This window comes from Aythya ferina (assembly GCF_964211825.1).
Source record: "Aythya ferina genome assembly, chromosome: 26".
NCBI lineage: Eukaryota > Metazoa > Chordata > Aves > Anseriformes > Anatidae > Aythya > Aythya ferina.
Genome location: NC_140324.1, coordinates 6,042,084 through 6,057,771, shown reverse-complemented (window position 1 = coordinate 6,057,771; position 15,688 = coordinate 6,042,084). Strand labels below are relative to the sequence as shown.

The following is a 15,688-nucleotide window of genomic DNA, read 5'->3' as shown; positions in this document are numbered from 1 at the left end:
CCTCCCCACCCCTGCCGTCAAGGTGACACCGCCGGCAGCCAATGGCGCGGCGGCGCGGGCGAGGCGGGCCGGGCGGCGCCGCCATTTTGTGAGTCTATAACACGGAGCCGTCGGGTCCGTTCCTGCTATTCCGGCGCCTCCGCTCCGTTCCCTGCGGGTCTCCTCCGTGTGCAATGGACGGGTGAGTCCCCGCCAGAACGGGCCCCGCCGCGCCCGAGGCCGCACCCAGGGCCTGCGGGGGAGCGCCGCCGGCCCCTGAGGGGCTCCGCGGGACCGGGGGGGGGGGCCGCGGCCGGGGCTCGGGACCCGGGGTCTGGGCGGTACCTCAGGGGGGGCGCCCGGGGCGCGGCCGCCCCCGCCGCTGGGGGGAGGGGGTGGGGTACCCAGGGAACGGGGGGCGGGCGGTTACCGGGGGGGGGCTCTCGGGGGGCTGCCCCTGGGGCCGTGCTCGCCGCAGGGGGAGGAGGTGCCCGGGGGGTGCGGGGGCGGCCTCGGTGTCTGCTCCGCGGCCGCCGCCCCGGCGCTGAGGCGCGGGCCCTGGGGCGGGCGGGGCCCCCCCTCACAGCACCCCCCCTTCACGGCCCCCCCCTCACGCCGCGCTCGCCCCCCCGGGGGCCGCCTGAACCCTCCCGGAGCGTGGGCGGGTGCGGGGGGGGGGGGGGCGGCTCCGTGCGCTTGGCCGGGTGCCCCCCGGTGTCCCGGGACCCCCCCCGGGGGGGCTCGGTTTTGGGTGGGTGTGGGGGGGGGGCGGGGGCGCGGCCGAGCCCCGCGCCCATTGTGAGGCGCTTTCGCAAGCGGGGAGGTGGCGGTGGAAGGGGGGGGGGGGTGAGGCCGCTCCCCGTGGGGCTGAGCCGGGCCCGGGGCCCCGTGGAAGTTGTGCCCGGCTCGGGGCGGGTCCCGGGGCAGCCGCGGTTCCCCCCCCCCCGCTCCTCGTCGCTGCCCCGCTTCGGAAGCGCTTTAAAACTCCCCCGGGGGCAGCTCCGTCAGGGCTCCGTGCCCCCCGTCTGCTTCGCTGGGCGTTTTCCTAGCGAGCGGGCTCCTTTCTCTTCCAGAGCGCCGTGTCCGTGCCTAAAATACCTCTGTAAAGGCCTCCCCGTAAGGAGCTTGTTTCCCCACAGCCGGGGGAGCCCAGCTCGGGGCCTCCTCTCCCCTGTATTGATGCTGCAGTGCCGGGGATGAGGCACAGCCCCGTCTGGTTTTTAGCTCTGCCAGAGCCTTGTCTGGGGTGTTTTCATCCTAAAAGTCTAGACCTCTTAAAATGAATGTAGTTGCAGCCCAGGATGCCGTTCCATTGCTTTTTCCAAGTTGTTTGGCATGCTGAATGGTGTTTAAAAAACTCAGCATGTGAGATCACATGTTTTAGTGCTAAAAATCAGCTTCTGTCGGCTGTGTTCATCCTGGGTCCTGGGAAAGCTGGTTTATTGTGCCTGGTGAAGAAGTTCCTACTTCATTGTTGAAGTTTGAGTATAATGCGATGCTTAATTATTCATTAGTTTTTAAAGATCTTGGTGTGTGATCTGCTTACCCCGTGAAAGCTGACCCCTGCTGAAATTTCAAAAGCTGTTTTGAAAGAGGTTTTGGGTTTTGTGAGCTGGCGGTGTGACACCTCTCTGGCTCTGTGTTCCTTCTGTTTTACTTCTGCTACCTAAACTGATGTGTAGTTACGCTTTTGAAGTGATCAATCACTATTGAATAAGCTGCTTTAAAACATGCAAGGAGTTAATTTGGGAAAGGCTGCTTTGGAAAGTGACCTCGAGGTTTCACTGGCGCTGCTGAATTTCGATCCTTACTGTGCAGGAATCGTCTCATTCTGTGTAAAATAACTTCTGTGGAAGGCTTTATTGCCGACTCTTCTAGAAAACATAAAAACATTAATCCCATATTAAGGCTGACACAGGACGAGAATGCAGCTTTGAGATATAAGCTGTGGGAGAAGTAAACTGGAAGAATATCCCATTTCTTTAATAAAAATACTTCAATACTGCTAGTTTCGTGTGGCGTTTGTTATCAGATGGGTTACAACGAGAGTATTCCAGGACTCGATAGTTCTTGGCAAATAAAAGCTCTTCCTGCTGGATAATTTTAAAGACTATTCCCTGTGAAGGCTACTTTATGTAAAACATTTCCTGCCTGTGAGGCCCGCAGGAGGAACAGGAAGTAAGAGAAACTGCTCGGGGGTAAGTCCGAGAGGTTTGGAGACCTCAGAGATTCCCTGCTCGTACCGCGCTTTGCTGGAAATGTTTGTGAAGGCTGCGAAAATCCCGGGGTGAATGTGTGTGTTTTATCCGAAGAAATGCGTGCTCACGAAGTATTCAGTAACTCCTAGAGGACGGTTACGATTCTTTAGGCCGATACGTACAGATGGGTTTAATTAGCTCGGTGCTGCTGGCCCTCCGAGTGCAGCGAAACCCATCTGTCCTGCTGGGCAGGGGGGGCGGCAAGGCCGGCATTCCCACGCAGGGGCTGGGAGCAGCCCCTTAGAGAGGGGGGAAAAAAGCGTGACCGTGGTGGAGCCGCCCAGCAGCGGCCATGGGATGAGGCTGGAGCTCTGGCTGTGATGACATGGCAGGCTGGGGCAGGAGAGGAAGTGCGAGGAGCTGAGCTGGCTCCTGCTCGTGCTAGGGCATAGCGAAAGGCGGGTGGCGTGGAGGGAAGGAGCAGTGCTCACTTCCCTGAAAAATGAAGAAGTGCTGCAGGAGGAGGGTAGGGAAAGAAGAACTGCTTGGTGCTAAATCACTCAAACTGTAGAGCTGCCCTGAATGCCTCAGGTTTCCTGGTGTTGTAGGAGTGACTGCGCTGTGTTCTGCTTGTCTTCTGTTTCCCTGAAGCTGCTGCAGGCCTGCTAGCCAGCCAGCTCTGCGTCCCTTCCTCTGGAGCTGTGACTGTCAGGAGCGAGTTGGGACAGGCAGTGCTGCGTGTGTCAACCCAAAGTTATCGTCTCTGCTCGCCAGTGTCATATTGTTGCTTTACCATGGAATGGATTAGAAAAATCCTCAATGCAGGGGTGTAACTGATATCCTTTGCCTGCCTCGAGTCCTGCCACAAAAAATAACACGTAGGCACTGCAATGCTCTGGGATATTACCTGGGCTGCAGGCAGCTCGTGCTGCTTCCCTCGGTGACAGAAGCCGCTCTGGTAGGCGAGTGGTGTGAACTGGGCACTGCTGCCGAGAGCTGGTGCGAGCTGCTGGAGGTGCAGCCAGCACTGCTGCTGCTCGCAGTGGGCACTTCGGCAGCAATTCTCATTGTGAGAGGTCTGCACACACGTGGTACGGGTTAATTGCCTTTTCCTGCAGGTCTGTTAGGGAAAAGGAGTATTTCTTGAGCAGAAACTGCTCGGGAGGGGAATGCTGTGCACCAGCGCTCCCTCGGCTGGGAGTTGCCCAGGCCCCTGGGCTGCTCCTCGCTGCCCTCCGCCAGCCTGGCGCGGGGCTGGCTCCGGGGCGCTGGCACGGGCGCCTGCCGAGGGAACGGCCCCGGCTCCGTCTGGCGTGTGGTGCCGCCGGGCTGTGGGCGTCTGAGGGCCCTGCTGCTGCTCGGGGAACGTCTTTGCGGCTGGAGGGGCCCAGCCCAGCGGAGGTGACTCCGTTGGATAGGTCTTGAGGAGCTGTGAGGGGACTGTTGGTGGTGGAGTTGGCTCTTGCCACTTTTGCCATTGACTTAGTCAAAGATGTGATTCCTCCTCGCATCCCGTTCCTGCAGAGGATGCTGGACTTCACTGTGTGGGTTTTTTGGTTCTGGCCCCTGAGGTACCCTTGAAGGAGGAGTGAGCTCCGTGCTAGGCAGGGGAAGAGCTGCGTTTTTCTCGGACTGCTGGGTCTTGGGTCTCCACCATCACCATCTAATAATTTTTCTTTGTATAAACTGTCCTTGGCTCACCTGCAAAGACAACTGTGCACTTTGACTTGCTTTTTTCTTACTACTGTAAACTATGCTGGATATTTGTGGCAAACCTATCTAACTTTTTAATCCTTTTCTTTCTTTTTTCTACAGCATTGTCCAAGATATAACAGTTGGTACAAAGGTAGGCACTTCTCACTTTTTCTCTCTTTTTACACTGCTCAGCATCTGACCTAGTTTTAGCCTCACCAAATGTCGATCTTCAGGTTTAAAGGGTTATTTCTGGTACCATGTAAATTGGTTTTAACCAGAAGGTAATTCAGTTTCATGTGCATTTAAAACTTTTATTGTGGCTCAGCACTTAGCTCTTGGCGTTTGGACATTGATTATCAACTGTCCTATAAGAACATTATTGAATTTAGAAGGCCCTTTCCCCTGCTAAAATGTCAAGCCGTGCTCGTTATTTGTGTGCCAGACAACGGTTCTCAATGGAGAAACTGGTCCCTTCTCTCGTGAACTCCATTTCCTCTGTTCATGTGAATTCCTGTTCAGTTACATGTCAAAAATCCGTCTACCACAAAAAAAGGAGTGTTTTGGCTGTTGATTTTTATCTCCTGTGAGTACAGTAAATATGACCTTTACCCTTCTGGTCTCAGGTTTTGAAAGTGCAGGCCTAGCCCTGAAACTCAAAGTGCTGACAGGAGCCTCCTTATCTGTGCGGGTGGCGATAGCCGTTGTGTTAGGGATGAAGGCACATTCCTGGGGAATGGTGAGCTGGAGTGTGCGGGACAGACTGGCACTCCCTCCTCTGTTACAGGCTTTTCATTTCCTGTGGTGGACATGGAGTGAACATCGTAGCTAATGCTCTGGGATCAGGATCACAGCGAGCTCAGCACTGCGAGCTTGTATCAGTCTGTGAATGTTGGCCTCCAAGTAGTGATCTTAGAGCTTCCTTAGCGGCCTGAATTCTGTGTTAGCGTCTCGTTGTTAAGGAAGAAACAGGGATGTGTGGGGCAGCTTGAACAGGCTGGCGAGGTGAGGCAGTGTGTGATGCAGGACTCACCTGAGGGAGCTGGGGCGGTGGGAGCTCTGTTAGGTTTGCCAGCGAAGCAGAAGCACTGCAGACAACTGCTCTTAGCAAGGAGCTGCTACATTGGAAGCAGGGAGCTCGATGTGACTGCTGAGAGCACAGGCCTGTTTGTTAGTGATCCACTGAACACAAAGGAGATCTACTCAGCACGTGTAGGGGAAGGGCTATTCTAACTTCCTGGTGTGATAACCTGAATTTGAATTAATTGTAGTGACACGATGGTGTCTGGCTCTGGCTGAGAACACCATCTGCTGCAAGGAGCTCAGTGTGGCATCGAGGGAGGAGGAGAAGCTTGGTGGGACCCTCAGGTTGGTTAATAGTTCACAGCCAGTTGAAAGGTGGAGTAAGTCCTACCTGGACTGCTGTAGGGCAGTTTGACGCCTTTTCCTGTAAACTGATCGATCTAGGTAAAAGTCCCCTAAATCGGTTTGAATGTTGTGTAATCTCCAGTTTCTGCAGCTTTAAGAAGTGGTTTTATATAACCAAACTTGACCAGGAAGCTTCTGAAGCTGTAATTGTAGTCCTCTCAGTGAATCTAGAGAAGCTGCAGGATGTGGTATTGCATGCCTCATCACTCCCATCTGCGGGGCCATCGCAGTCCCAGCACAGCACAGTCAGATGTCTGAAATGAGGGCTGGGAGGAATCCTGTGCTGGCGCTTTCACTCCTCGCGCAGGACAGAGCTGTAACAGCTCTTGTGCTGGGGGTAGGAAGTGGTGAGAGAAGCTTGGGCTGACAATGAAGCTCTGGAGGCAGGCTGTGAGAAAATTGAATCAAAACGTAGGGTGGCAGAAGGAAAAGACAAGGTGACTCGTCTTGATAAAGGTAAGTTTTACAGCGTGTTTGATGGAGCCATGTTGTCTGAGTGCTTAAGCAAGGCATTGGCCGTGTCAGTGTAGCTCGTGTGGTGGAGGTGGTTCTGCAGTAAGCTGTAACGTGCTCCACGGGTGCTGCCTTAGGCTGGAGTCCTGGCTGTGCACAGCGGGGAGCCAAGGGAGGGCTTCTCGTACAGCTGCCTCCCCTGCCTGCCCTGTGCTCCTGCGCTGTTAGAGAGCCTCTGGGCGCGGGACTCACGTGGAGGGAGGTGCAGGCTGCAGGAAGCGTCGCCGAGTTGGTTTTTGGTTCCTTGTAAAAAACCTCTCAGTGGTGAGTGTAAAACCTCACTGGCTACAGCTCTTCTGAAATACTGCTGTTGGTGTGTTGCTTCCATTTTGCTCTACCTTCCTTTGGTTAGGCAGCAGTTTGGAGAGCCTGCAGGAGGTTTCTGTAACATCACAGACGCATTCCAGCGTTGTCTCTGCTAAAATAACTACGGTGGTAGAGCTCTGTTCTTCCAGTGGCATTCTTCTGATCCCTGGGGCATGGCTGAAATTGCTTCAAGGATTAACCGACCCCCCCCCACCCATTCAGAAGCAGATGTTCCTCATAATTGCTTGATAAGTTATAATGCTGTGTAATTGCAGCTTTGTGATCTGCTGACTTTATAAAACATGTACACAGAAGTGGTGTTCAGACGGGATGTACCTGGTTTGTTAGTATCCATCCAAAGCGTTGCTCACAGGAGAGCCTGCTGGCTCAGCTCCTGGGCTGGACGTGAAAATTTCCACTGGAAAACTTGGTCTGAGGTGTAAACTTGCCCATTCTTACTCTGTATGTACACAGAGGGTAGGAACAGTGCTCTGTGCAGCTTCAAGTACTAGGAGACCGTAGTCCCCCGAAGCTGTGTCCTCTCGTGGTTTGCTTCCAGCAGCACGTTGATGCGAGAGCACCAGGCACCTTTTTAGATGTTCTTACTGTGCCTGGAGTGTCCCAAGGTTGGAGAATACTCAGGCCAGTAGGAAAAGTGCCTGTAACTTAAACCACTGCTGAGCCAATTGTCAGAGATGATTTACGGTGGCCTCTTGGTCGTCTTCCTGCTGTAAAGCATTCCGGCTTGCTACAGTCTAACTTTGAAATTGAAGACTTTGTGAAAACATGTATCGGTTTGCTCTACTTTTAAAACAAAAAAGGCAGGGTCTGGTGCCTTTTAGACTTTTCTCCCATCCTTAAGGTATGTATTACGGGTACTCCCACATGCTTACTCATTGTTTGGAGGTCTTTGTTATGTTTAGGCTCTGTAACTGAAGTCCCTGGGTGTTTTCCTCCTGGCTTTCTGCTTGAGCACTGCACTGTGCTGCCTGGGCTCGTGTTCAGCAGGGAGGGAATTGTGGCTGTTCCTGGGCTTCACGTCTAACCTAGTCCTCAGGCTCCTCAGCTTAAAGTGCATGAATCTGTTTAGGAAGCTCATTGCAGTTCTGCTACAGGACCCTCGATACACAGCTTTCTGGAATGCCCTGCAGATCAGAAACACATGACTTGACTGACTTGACTTGTTTCTGCCCATAATTTCGTTAATATCTGGAAAGGAAGCGTGGCCTTCAGATGGAGGGACTGGATTTGGGCTCAAAGGTCTGACCCGTGCACTGTCTGAGCTGGGTGACTTTACTAGAGTATGAGCTGGGATATATCATCGGTCTTTAAGTGAAGTTGCACTTGGGCAATTAAAAATGGTTGCTGAAGAGTTTAGGCGCTGAACAATGCGGTAGTGTCTCGGTTAGGTTGAGCTCTCTCTGAAGGGTGACGCTTCCAGAAAAGTACAGTGCACGTCTGTGGCATTTGAGAAGTTAATTTTTAAAACGGGGTTTGCTAGAGTGTGATACAGGCTGCCTGCACAGGAGTGATTTGTGGTCAAGCCAGGATCTTTGCCATGGGAACAGTAATTATGGCTTCAGGCAGCAGGCCAAGAATGTTGTGAGGAAATTCCAGTCCCCTCCTATGGCTTCGGTTGGAGGCTGCAACAAGCTGGCTCTTGTGGTCGTCCTGCAGCAGGCGTGATCACACATGTGAGCCACATGCGTGCAGCGAGCACACGGCTGCTGCTTGTGCTGGGGAGGCTGCTGCACCTAACCTGGCTGAGCTGCTGCGTGCAGGGCTCAGGCACCTGCCCTGGGTTTGTAGCCAGCTGTCCTTGCAGGGGGACGGGGGAAGCCCTCAGGTAGCTGGGGGAAACTCCCAGTTCTTTGTTTAATGGAGTTGTAAGCTATTGGTAGGTGGGATCGCGACCAGAGGCAGCTATTTGAGCTGTTTAAAGCAGTTTCTCTGCAACAAATCTAAAACATTTGATGTGGAAGCTAGCTGAAATTACATGCATTTGGAAGGGAAACAAGCTGTGATTCCTGGTGCAGATGAAATTGTGTGAGACTTCCTAGAGAGCAATCTGTTGATAAAATGGCTGTAGAAAATTCTCAGTATTTTAATCTTAAGCCTATTTTGCCCCCCTGTTTTTCAAATCATCACAGGTAGCAAAGTATTTCACAAATGTGAGACCAAAAGCAGGAAATAAAAGTCCCAAGTGCAGGGGTGGACGCTGGTCACTCTGCAGTGCTTGTCAAACCAGACAGTTGCCATCTCACTAGCAAGGAGGAGTGAGTGTGAACCTGAAACTCGGTGCCATGCTGGTGCAGCCGTCCTTCAAGCTTCATGTGAAGCCTTGACGAGCGCTGTGCTGAGTTCAGCATGCGCGTCTTGCTAATCTCAGTGTAATTGCTTGGTTTCTGTTAAAGCAGGTCCTGGCTGTTACACAACCCTGCTGTAGGTGGGATTGAATTAGCGTGGAGTTCCTCCGAAACCCGCACGGTCGATTTGCTGTTTTCTGGATTTGGTCACGGCATTTCCATAGGCTCCATTTGTTTCAGAGTGACTCATGCAGCAGCGTTTCTTTCTGATAGTGTTTGCATTAAGCTTTATCGAGAGCCAGCCAGCTCCACTGCGATGATTTTTAAGAGCTCGGGGCTGACTGCTAGTTAAGCTTCAACTTGGGAACGGTGTATCATAAAGCCTGGGTGTGTGCTATCCTACAGAGCAAGAATGACTGCATTACTTCAGTAGGGTTTAGGAATTTGGGGCTATTTAACATGGCCCCACCTTTTATTTGCTCAAAGGGCAGGTTTGTTTCGCAGGGTGTCTCCATAGCAGCTGGGGCTGAGCAAGGCAGGGAGGGGCCGGGGATCCGGCTCCACGGGCAGCCTGAGCTGAGCGCGGTGCAATCCCGTTGCGAAATCCCCCAGGTTGTGCGAGCAGCAGCTTTGATGCCTCCCTTCCTGGTGGCTCAGGCTCCAACCTGCACGGGCCGATGGAGGCCGCACCGGCTGTCGGGGCACTGCGTGCTGTAGGAGAGCAGCTTCCTGAGGAGCCGGGTTCCTTGCAGCGCTCTGACCGGCAGCCCTACCTCAAGGTGCTGAGAGGTGTGCACAGTCTGAACCTCCCCGGGAAGCTTTGTGTGTCCATAAACGGTAGAGGGGGTGTCTGCATTTGAACTGGTGCATAAAAACCAGCCATGAGCCATCTGGGGGGCTGAATTTGTCCTCAACTCCTGCTTTTGGGCCTGATCAGATGAGAGATTGCACGTCCCTCAAATGGGCATGGAGGAGGGATGAACACCAGAGCTCCTGACTTCTGCCTGGGGGCAGCAGCGCCCTGCCTCACTCAGCAGCCACTTCAGGCTCTTGAAGTTATTTTGTGTTAATCTCAGCTTTCAAACTTTCCTGGGATTGAAGGATATGCTTTTATCGCGTGTTCTTTGGAGGTGTTGTCACAAAAAGACTGTCTGCTAATGTTTTTTTACACTGCTGCACCTTTAAGTGACTACAGAATCCTTGAGGCAGGAGAGGAAAAAGGAGCGTGTGGGAGGGATGCAAGCGAACCTTGCTGGCAGTGTCTTCCATGGAAGATGAAGAAAACTGGCATCATTCATCCTAGTAGGTTAAATTTAGTCCTGTTCCTAGCTCTTGAATCTCAACAGAAAATGCTGGAATGCAGCACAATGGGCGTGAGTGATGTCATCAGACTGGATTTCTGACCAGTTTCTTTGCAAAGAAGGAGGGAATCGGGGTTTGGAAGCGCACATTCTTCAACTCCTCGGGGCCTGACGTCGCGCGGAGCCCTTGAAGCATGCTTCGGGTATGCTCAGTTCTTTGTGCTCTGACAATTCTCCGCTCTTATCAGAGCAGGGGGGGTTGTGTAAGCTTCTCAATGATCTGTGTGTAGTTGTGTAAAACTATGGGGAGTCTCTTACTGGGTCCAAAACCTTTTTGCAGATGCAGGGGAGGTAGAGCAGAAGGATGAAGCTCGCAGGCTCTGGCCAGGCAGTCACGAGACTGGGCAGGGGGCGTTAATCTGAAAGGGGAACTCCTGGAGGAGCAGACCGAGGACTCTGAGCAGCACAGATCTTCAGTTTATTTTTTGGGGGTGTGTCCAGGTGGAACTGGACTTGCTTTTTGTGAAGGTTACTGCCTTGCTTTTTGTGAAGGCACGGCAGCTTGCAGCTTGTGTTAAATCCCCCTTCCTTCCCGTGGAGGGGTGCTGCTCTCCTCCGCCTGCTGAAGCCATCCCGTGGTGTCAGTTCCATAGCCAAGGCAGAGCACTGCTGCTGTGCAGGATGTGCTCAGTGGGCCAGGGATAAAGTTTCTTCTGTAGGCCTCAGGTTTGGCAGGCCTGGAGTTAGAGCTGGCCTTCAGTCGGCATTGCTTTCCCTTCCTGCACGCCCATTTTGCCATACTTTTTGTCCATTCTTGCCATTTTTGCCATACGTTCTGCTTTCTGCCCATAACCTTCGCAGCCGTTAGTGTGTAGTAGTGTCACCTGTTTGTCTGTACACTCCTATTTTGGTGCTCCTCTACTTTGTGTATGTTTCTAGCCTTCTGCATAGGCAGGATGTGGTGGGTTTATTGTAATCCATTTAAAAGGAGTGTCTGGGTCTGAGGTGGATAACGAGGTACATAGGGCAGCTGAGAATTCCTGCAGTACCTCAAGGTGTGCTGGTGGAAGCTGAGATAATTTCTGGCTTTCTTAACTCCCCACTGCGGTTAAGTTTAGGTAATATCCTAGTGAAAAAGAGGCAGTTTGTAATTGAATGAATTAACGATTGCTTTTTAAGCTGGGAAAGCCTAGACTGGTTCAAAATTCTTACTTGTTTGTTAAAACTTCCTTTTAAAGCAAAGACAACAGAGCTTGGGGGATAGCTGAGGACATAACTTCAGAAAATACGGGATGTTGGGATTCTGCCTGGCAGATTTTCCTGAGTTAGGGAAGGGAACTCAAGTATTGATAGCAGCCCTGCACGGAGCATGAGTGTGTTATTAAATTAATGCAGCTTGAGCAACAGGCCCTTTGTAGCCGTGAGTGTTGCAGACAAAAGGAGGCTGCTGTCATAGAAACGCTCCCGGGCGGCGTGTTACCTGTCAGCAACGTGTCCACGCGGTGATTTTGGGGGCAGAAGCAGCCGTACCCTGGACTAGGTAAGATTTGGCGATGCCGCTTTAAAAATGGTGTATTTCCTGTAAGTGGGAAGAGATTTGTTAGCTCAGATGGAGGGGTCTGGAGGGCGGTGTTACTGTCGGCGTGCTGCTGTTGGTGGCGATCTCTTCATAAAAACACCGCTGCAATAGAACTGCCTGAGCAGAACTGCCCACAGACATTGGTGTCTGCTGCGAGCAGGGCTGCTGGCCTCACGATGGGAGATGGGAGAGCCGTGTCTCTGCGTGCGGCACGGCCGGGCCTCCCCGGGGCACGGGGAGAACAAAGGTGGAGGAGTGCTGCGGGGTGACCCTGCCTCTTCCTTCCCACCCTGGTTTTACACTTAAAAGATAACCGAATAATATCATAATGCTTCAGAATCCATACCCCTTGTAGGGCTCCTCCAATAAAGCCCCAAATACCCAACACCCGTTTTTGTTGGTGGTGAGCAGCTCACATTTAAAGTGAAATCTTTGAGGCAGCCAGGCTTGGTTTGTTTCTTCTGGGCCTACTGAAGTAGGTTGCTTTGTGTGGAGCAGTGTAATTTATTTGTGACGTGGTTTTGGAGAAAAGGCACTGAAGTGTGGGAAGAGCTCTTGGTGATCGCTGCAGCTCTGAAGGATCCCTCCCGCAGCTCGTGGCGGGGTGTGCAGGCTAAGAGTGGCTGTGCCCAGTTTACCTTGGGTTAGGTCCTTCCAGAAAGCAACCATCGCTGGAGATTCCTTGCAGTTAGGAGGTGAGCCCTGACGAGCAGCGAGACGGCCGCTGGGGAAAGCAGCAGCTGGGGCAGTTTGCTGCTGGTGAGGAGAGCTTGCCTGCACTGCCTGCCCTGTGGCTGTGCTGCTGGCCCCTAACCCGAGCCTGCACCTCCTGGGTGTGTACTGGAAAAGGGGTTCTGAGGGCTCTGGAGCGGCGTCGGTCCAAGCGCACGGTGCTGTGCGGGGTCTGAAGTTCCCCTGTGTAGAGGAAAGGCCTCGGAGTCGTGGCTGTCCAACTGCTTTGGTCGTCCCCCTCTGTTTGCACGTACTTCCAGCTGGGAAGCTTACAAATTGCCTGCTGCTGCTTTTGATGTCGAACAATCATCCCCCTCTGCCTCCTGGCTCTGGTCACAGCGGGCAGCAGAGACTGTCTCCAAGATAAGAGGGGAGTGGATTTGAAATGCTCTTTCATTAAAGAAACACTGACATGTGGAAACGAGCAGCAGTGAGCACTCCGAGTGCTGCGAGTAGATCTGTAAATATGCAGGAAAACGTTTATTCCAAACAAGCCATTAGGAAAGTTGAATTCAGGGAACTTGTGTTCTTTCCCCAGTCACACAAACATTTGTTTTTAGGCTGTAGTTTCCTAGCATCAGATACGTGGCTGCTCGTAGCACATCACGGGGAGCGAGGGGCTGGCCGTGTGCTCGCACAGATGCCTTGCTTCATGCTGGGAGTGCTGCAGCCGGGTCTGTCCTGAGCTTTACGAGTGCCTGAAGAACTCTTTGGGAGCTGAAGGCCCATTAGGGCCTGATGCAAGCGGTTTCATTAGGCCAATAAACACGGCCTGCACGGGGAGGTTTGCTTGCTGCTGGGCGGCTCTTGGAAATAGCTGCTGGTCCCATCCCAGCCGCGGGAAGTCGGCTGGCTGGGGCGCACGAGGGCTTGCAGCAGGCTGGTGGATTCCTTTGCCTTGGGATTACGCGTTAATTTGTCATCAAAAGGATGGGCTCGCAGTATAATAGCCTCCCAGACTAGCTTGCCTCTTGCTTGGACTCAGGAATCCCAGTGCTAATTAGAGCAGCTGTTAAAAGGCCTATTGCTAATTAGCACTTTGTGAGAGGGAGACACTGCTGGGTGGGTGCTGCCTTTGGAGGGCCTGGGCAGTGGGGGCAGGTGACCAGCAGTAGAGCACCGAGCACGGTGTTGGAACCCTGCCTAATTTCCCCTCCTCAGTACATCAAAGTCCTCGAGCTCGTCTTTGAAGAGGCAGCAGCGAGTTGTCAGACGAGAAATTCAAGATTTGAAGAAGAAAAGGAAAAAAAAAAAAGCAAAACCGCCACCCAAACCCCTCTGTCTGTAACTCGCTGTTCTGGGGCTCCTCTGTGACCTACTTTCCCAACCTGTTTGCTGGAGCGGCAGCAGAGCCTTTGTTATCTCGCAGATACTGTTACTGCAGGGCCACCAGATACGGGGCTCGGGGGGCGATAGGGTTTCTGGTGGCTGTGGTGTGCAGCAGGGCATGTTTCCATCCAGGTGCCTGGAGTTAGCAGAGGGATGAGCTTGGTTGTTTTTTTCTGCTGGTAGAGGTCTTCTGGTGTGACGCTGTAAAAATCATTTTGGAAGCTACGAGAAAGTGCTTCTGGAGCTGGATTTCTGTTACTGAGTTTGCTTGCTGCTTGCAGTGAGCTTTGAGGTCTTCTCTGTAGCTTGTTTGAAATTCTTACTGATTTTAAGTGGCGTTTGTGTAAGCATAGATCGTGCTAAGAAGTAATTTGTTGTAGTGTTTGCTTCTTGCCTTAGTAATGCTTTTTTCATACTTCCTCCTTAGGTTAGCACGGTGTCGTGGTCAGTGCAGGGAACGCTGCAGTGAACTGCAATGTCTTACAGTGATCTGCTTGAGGTTGGTTAGCATTATTTTCAGGGAGTGAAGGGAAATGCTAAGCTCCTGCACTTCCCTGCCTGTATGCCAATAGAAGGAATTAGACCATGCCTCCAGCTACTAAAAGGCCCAGAATAAATGCATTTCTGTGAATTCTGGTATCAGTTTGGGCAGTGTAATTCCAGTAGGAGCAGTTTGTTCTAGCTTTTGATCAAACATTTTGTTCTTCCATAGTCAAAATGTATGACACTGCAGGATGGAAAAAAAATCAAAGATGTTGGCAAGCTCTGAGCATCTCGTTCTGCAAGCAGCCACGACTTTAGCAATAAGCTCCTAGTACAAAATTAAGGATGTGACCAGATTTTGTACCTGTGATACTCAGGTTTCTCCACTTCAGAATGCTTGTCTGTGTCCTCTGACTGGAGTGTGCTTACTAAGACTTTTACTGTTGTCCTAGAAGAGTGCAAACTATTGTGTTCCTACTCCTATAAATAATAAAAGTAGATCTTTCCTGGGAGCTTCACTTTCTTGATTTCCCCCCCCCCCCCCCCCCCCCCCCCCCCCCATTTTCTGGGGGGAGGAAGGGGAAGAGTTGCATTTCTTTCAATTCTCAACATCTCCGAGTTGCGTTGTCTCACAGTTGCTGGAAAATGGCATCTTTGACCAAATGCATTGTAACTTGTCTTTTGCTCAAGACTTCTGTGATCTTGGTAACCCCCAATAAAATGGCTGCTCTCACCGTAATGAACGGCATTAGGAATTGATGAGGAGGTGAGACCTACCTGTTCTGCTGTTTCAGATCAGCTACAGCGTTCTAGCTTAACTTAAAAGAACGAAAATGTCATCTGACAGCAGTAGTCAGGTCCTTTTTTCTTAAGGAAAAAATGTGAATGTCAGTGCATGACGCTTGATTTAGTGGCTTCAAACAACTCAGCAATGCCTCAGCTCCTTGAGACTCCCAGTGCTTAGCTGTTGGGTAGTGCTACTCAGTTACTAAATTGGATCTTACTTATGTTTAATTTATGATGACAATGAGGCTGACTGTCAGTATATTTTCACTTCTGTTCAGCTTCTCTACAACTTAATCTCAATTGTTTTTCTGCTTTCAGAATACCTGAATAGGATTTAGTAAAGATGCTGTCAGTTTACCTTTCTTCTTTTCTTTTCCAGCGGGGATCTGACGAGCTTTTCTCTACTTGTGTTACTAACGGACCCTTTATCATGAGCAGCAACTCTTCTTCTGCAGGTAATATTGCCCATAAGAAAAGAGTAACATGAAAAATACTGTACTATGAGGTCTGTTTTTACTTTATCTTAATTTTTAAATCTCTATTTTTAATACTTATTGAGCGTGTTGTAAGATGGTGCTGAATAGTAAGTCTCTGCCCTGTACTTTTAAGGTTTGCAGACTGAAAAATTGTTGCAGGACAGTTGCTGAAATGATTTTTACAGCATTAGAATGTGCAGGTTTTGCTGTTGACTCAAAGCACAGGTGAATTTAATGTAGGATTGTTTTGTCTGTGTATATCAATTTGTTGTTATTTAGGAGTCTTACACCATCTAGAGGTTAGTAATCCCTTGCAAGACAGAATTCTTAGGTGCTGAGTCCAGAACTTTGCCTTCTGTGCTTGCCAGTGCCATGAAATGCCTCTGAGGCCCTTACTGTTTTGCCTGTAGCTTCCCTGCCAGACTGTATCAGCTAATGTCTGGTATTGTGCTGCTGGTAGTCTTTGCTGTACGTATAATCCAGCTGATCTAAAGTTACATTTGAGTCGTATTGTTTGTTTTAGTGTCACTTGATCTAAGAAGTCCCTTTCAAAGTGCTTCGTTGCTAAGAATATGTCAAA

The 15,688-nt window shown here is 51.4% G+C and overlaps 1 protein-coding gene across 4 annotated transcripts in view; it reads left to right on the top strand.

Moving 5' to 3' along the window:
• The first annotated feature begins 28 nt into the window (after nucleotides 1-28).
• PTBP1 (polypyrimidine tract binding protein 1) overlaps nucleotides 29-15,688 on the top strand; it is a 29,985-nt gene continuing 14,325 nt past the window's right edge. Inside the window, exons 1-3 of one of the 4 annotated variants that reach the window (XM_084499040.1) lie at nucleotides 29-181; nucleotides 3,993-4,023; nucleotides 15,012-15,087. In XM_084499040.1, the coding sequence (XP_084355166.1) occupies nucleotides 174-181; nucleotides 3,993-4,023; nucleotides 15,012-15,087 (115 nt within the window). In that variant the 5' untranslated portion in view covers nucleotides 29-173. The remainder of the gene's footprint in view (nucleotides 182-3,992; nucleotides 4,024-15,011; nucleotides 15,088-15,688) is intronic. The other 3 variants (XM_084499039.1, XM_084499041.1, XM_084499042.1) reach the window with 3 other exon arrangements.